The sequence below is a fragment of the Aplysia californica genome, unplaced genomic scaffold, assembly GCF_000002075.1.
Source record: "Aplysia californica isolate F4 #8 unplaced genomic scaffold, AplCal3.0 scaffold00355, whole genome shotgun sequence".
NCBI classification, from domain to species: Eukaryota; Metazoa; Mollusca; class Gastropoda; order Aplysiida; family Aplysiidae; genus Aplysia; species Aplysia californica.
The window spans coordinates 457,767-461,422 of NW_004797625.1; the positions used below are offsets into that span (position 1 = coordinate 457,767).

Sequence of the window (3,656 nt, forward strand, 5' to 3'; positions counted from 1 at the left end):
ACTCATTTTGTCTGCACGCTTCGCATATATAATTTAGAGTGTGGGCGGTTTTTGGGTGCTCAGTTGGGGTATGCTTATTTCCTGTCAAATATCTGTCGTCATCTCCTCCTTTCTTTTTCTTTGTATGTTACTCTGCGGCAGCACATCTTATCGTCGGCACTTATATGATCTGTTTGTTTTGCAAGTACCGTAAAACTCTTACGAAAACTAAAAGCTAAGAGTTTTTAAAGGTTTGTAGTTGGAGACAGACATCTACAAGATCTGACCTGTCAAGTCCTTTAATGTTCTCTATTGTGTTGAAATTTTTTTAGTTTAGAGACCTCCCGTCTCTAAACTAAAAAATTTTCAGCACAATAGAGAACATTAAAGGAATTGACAGGTCAGATCTTGTAGATGTCTGTCTCCAACTACAAACCTTTAAAAACTCTTAGCTTTTAGTTTTCGTAAGAGTTTTACGGTACTTGCAAAACAAACAGATCATATAAGTGCCGACGATAAGATGTGCTGCCGCAGAGTAACATACAAAGAAAAAGAAAGGAGGAGATGACGACAGATATTTGACAGGAAATAAGCATACCCCAACTGAGCACCCAAAAACCGCCCACACTCTAAATCATATATGCGAAGCGTGCAGACAAAGTGAGTTACTTCTCGGATTCGAGCCCTATAAAAATAGATACTTTATGCTTATCGATCAAGTTTTTACAATTTATAAGTATGAAATAATGAAAGGCATGTTATAGTCAAAGTATATTGCGAAAACAGAAAATCTACACATTTGACCCTAGTGTCGATTTTTGGCAAATAACTCCATTTATGGATTGTGAGGAGTAACTCATTTTGTCAACACGCGTCACACACACACACACACACATATATATCTATATATCTATCTATCTATATATATGACCAAAAATAAAAGACATAGGCTCGGACACGCACAGCAAGGCGAATCTCCCTTCCCAGAATCAAGACAACCTACCCAGGCGGGGTTCGTGTCGTTATCCGTGATCAAAAGAGGCAGCACAGAGGTGACATTGTCCAGAATGAGTGGTCCTATCGTGGTGTTCACGGAGCTCAGAAGGGAACTCACTAGGTTGTCCGTCACATTCGCCATCGTCGCCGCCGCTGATGGAACTGCTGTTGTATTTTCTGCAGTTCCTTGCATTTTTTTTTTGAGAGCTCGCGAGAGCAGAGTCTTTAGAACTGGAAGGCTGCTTCTCCCTATAAAATGATGACTGAATTCGGATTTATACTCAACGTTACTGGAGATGGTAGGGTAGAGATGACGGTGTCTCCATCAAACCGACAGTGAGTCGAGGGGTTCAGTATCTTCAGAAGAACAACTGGCAGCGCTATGGCTATATGCGTTTATCCTTACCGGCAACAAACACACAGCAAGTCAAAGGAATGAACAAGAAAAACAAGAACTTCCTTAAGAACGTTCCCACTCAAGAATATCTCAGAAAAAGCAAAACACAATATATGCCTTAGTCCAAATAAACCACAAACAGGATATCATGACTGAGAGCTAAAAAACAAAACGGCTTGTCCATATCCCACGCGTGTTAGTGCATATTTTGTAATTTGGGTTCTGTCACAAGCACTTCGTTGCGAATGAAAGCAGGTGAGGCAACCGCAGTTCCAATTCAACGTTTTTGATAAACGTCTGCAGAGTAATTATCAACTCAGGCCCTTACAAATAGGTCATATCGTTCAATCACACTTCTGAATCAACTGCAGTGAAAAACATAATTGAATAATTATGGCTCTGTTTAGATTAACGTACAAAATGTTCAAATCAGGAACACGTGAAAATTCGTGTCTACCTCTTGGACGACAGGAGCAATAACAGAAGGAACAAAAGAAATCAACAGCTCTGGGCTACACGTAGTGCAAAACGTAGATCAAAACTGAATCATCAGCTGACCGTTTTCCTTGACCTCTGCGAGTGTTGTTCCACGCGAAATTATCCAATCACTGAACGATATAACCTGCGTCGGTTTCCCAAGAACTCGTTCCACGAAGGCAGTTAGACCTCGATCTTGTGTCACTCTTCGAGCTCTAGCGGCTAGTAATCCCAGATTAGACGCTACGTCACGCTTTCGAGTCCCGCAACTGTTCACGCAAGGCACCAGAACCGTCCAATGGCGCGTGCAGTAGACAACACTTTTAGGCGTAGCACTGACTGACACTGTGTGAGAGTTTAGGCTCCCTCAGGACTACAGCTAAATCCTGGTTCCAGCATAGTGAGAGTCGTACATTAATTTACTGACGCAGGCGATCCAAACCATTAAAACTCACAGTTGAATGGGGATACGTGTTGGTCTGGACAAAATAATAAGCGAGAGATTCCGTTGGTGGCACTGCCAAGAGAACACCAACAGAGATAATACAGAAGCACTTTGGCGGGCTTGGCCAAATCCTCTCTCTCTCTCTCTCTCTCTCTCTCTCTCTCTCTCTCTCTCTCTCTCTCCTCTCTCTCTCTCTCTCTCTCTCTCTCCCCCCCCCCCCCCAACACACACACTTAATAGCAAAGTGAGACCTTTGCATGTGAAAAGAAAGTTGTTTCACTTTGATGAGTTGGATAAATTTCTTTCACCCACACCTTGTAGCAATTGTGACCATTCTCTAATCACAATACAATTATTACAATTTATCAATATAATACCACAGAGTTCGCCTGGGGCAGATACCGGCTTTGGAACGGGCGTTCTACAACGCATTATGCCTTCTTTATAACCCCTTGGCTCTGCCTACCTGACGGTCAACCAATCCGCTAAAATCAGTGCTTCCTTGAGACTGACTTATAGTACTATGCTTGCCTGTCTACTTGCCTATTTATCAGGGCACAAAGTGTGTTTAACTCTCTGGCACAGTGAGGAGGAGGGAAAAAACGCGCGCGGGTGGGGGTGGGGGTCGGGAGGGGGAGAGGGGTAATTTCTTTGCGAAGCTGTTTTATTAATTCGTTCTACATTTTTAGTTGGTGTTCCAGTCTAATTTTTTTCCCGCGACCTGGCCGGATAAATTACCCAAAAGGCGGTCGTGACGAAGTACGATAAGGGTCAAGGGTTTTGTCTTGCTACACACTTAACACACTAGACTTCCAAACGCGGTGCCACCACACAGGGAGCCACTCTGTGTAGGTTAACGATAATATATGCATATTGTACAGTCAAACATGCTCTATTAACTAACAGCCACCTGAGCAAGACAATCACCTGTACAAACGACCACTCTCTACTTCCCACATCGCATTCTTTTTATATTATAACGACACGGTCCAAAACAAAACATTACAAAATTCCAAGGAATGAACAGATTTGTAACAGTAACAGTCAGTAACATTACTGTTGCGAGCCAAACTCGCCAGCACATACACTCAGTATAATAATGCCTGCCGAAAACTGCCTGCCAGTCTAAGTCTAAGAAACAAAAACACGTGTATTGAACTACCACATTATCATACACCACAGAGCAGAGTGAAGTCTACAGTGTGTGCAGCAGCAGGAAAAACTACCGGACCAAACCAAGCAGGAACCCCTTGTCACCGGCTGCTGGAGGTATGGCCAGGTAGATTACATGACAGCCCCGGGGGGCGCGGGAGGCGGGCGTGTGAGCCCGAGAGGGCGGGGCCGGGCCTGATCAAGGAGAGA

The 3,656-nt window shown here is 43.6% G+C and overlaps 1 protein-coding gene across 2 annotated transcripts in view; it reads right to left on the reverse strand.

Moving 5' to 3' along the window:
- LOC101852424 (magnesium transporter NIPA2) overlaps positions 1 to 3,656 on the reverse strand; it is a 57,578-nt gene that overhangs the window by 24,091 nt on the left and 29,831 nt on the right. The window contains exon 1 of one of the 2 annotated variants that reach the window (XM_005103023.3): positions 983 to 2,379. The exons of the other annotated variant lie outside the window; for it this stretch is intronic. Within the exon in view, the coding sequence (XP_005103080.1) occupies positions 983 to 1,168 (186 nt within the window). The 5' untranslated portion in view covers positions 1,169 to 2,379. Of the gene's footprint in view, positions 1 to 982; positions 2,380 to 3,656 lie in introns of those variants that run through there. 2 annotated transcript variants of the gene reach the window in all.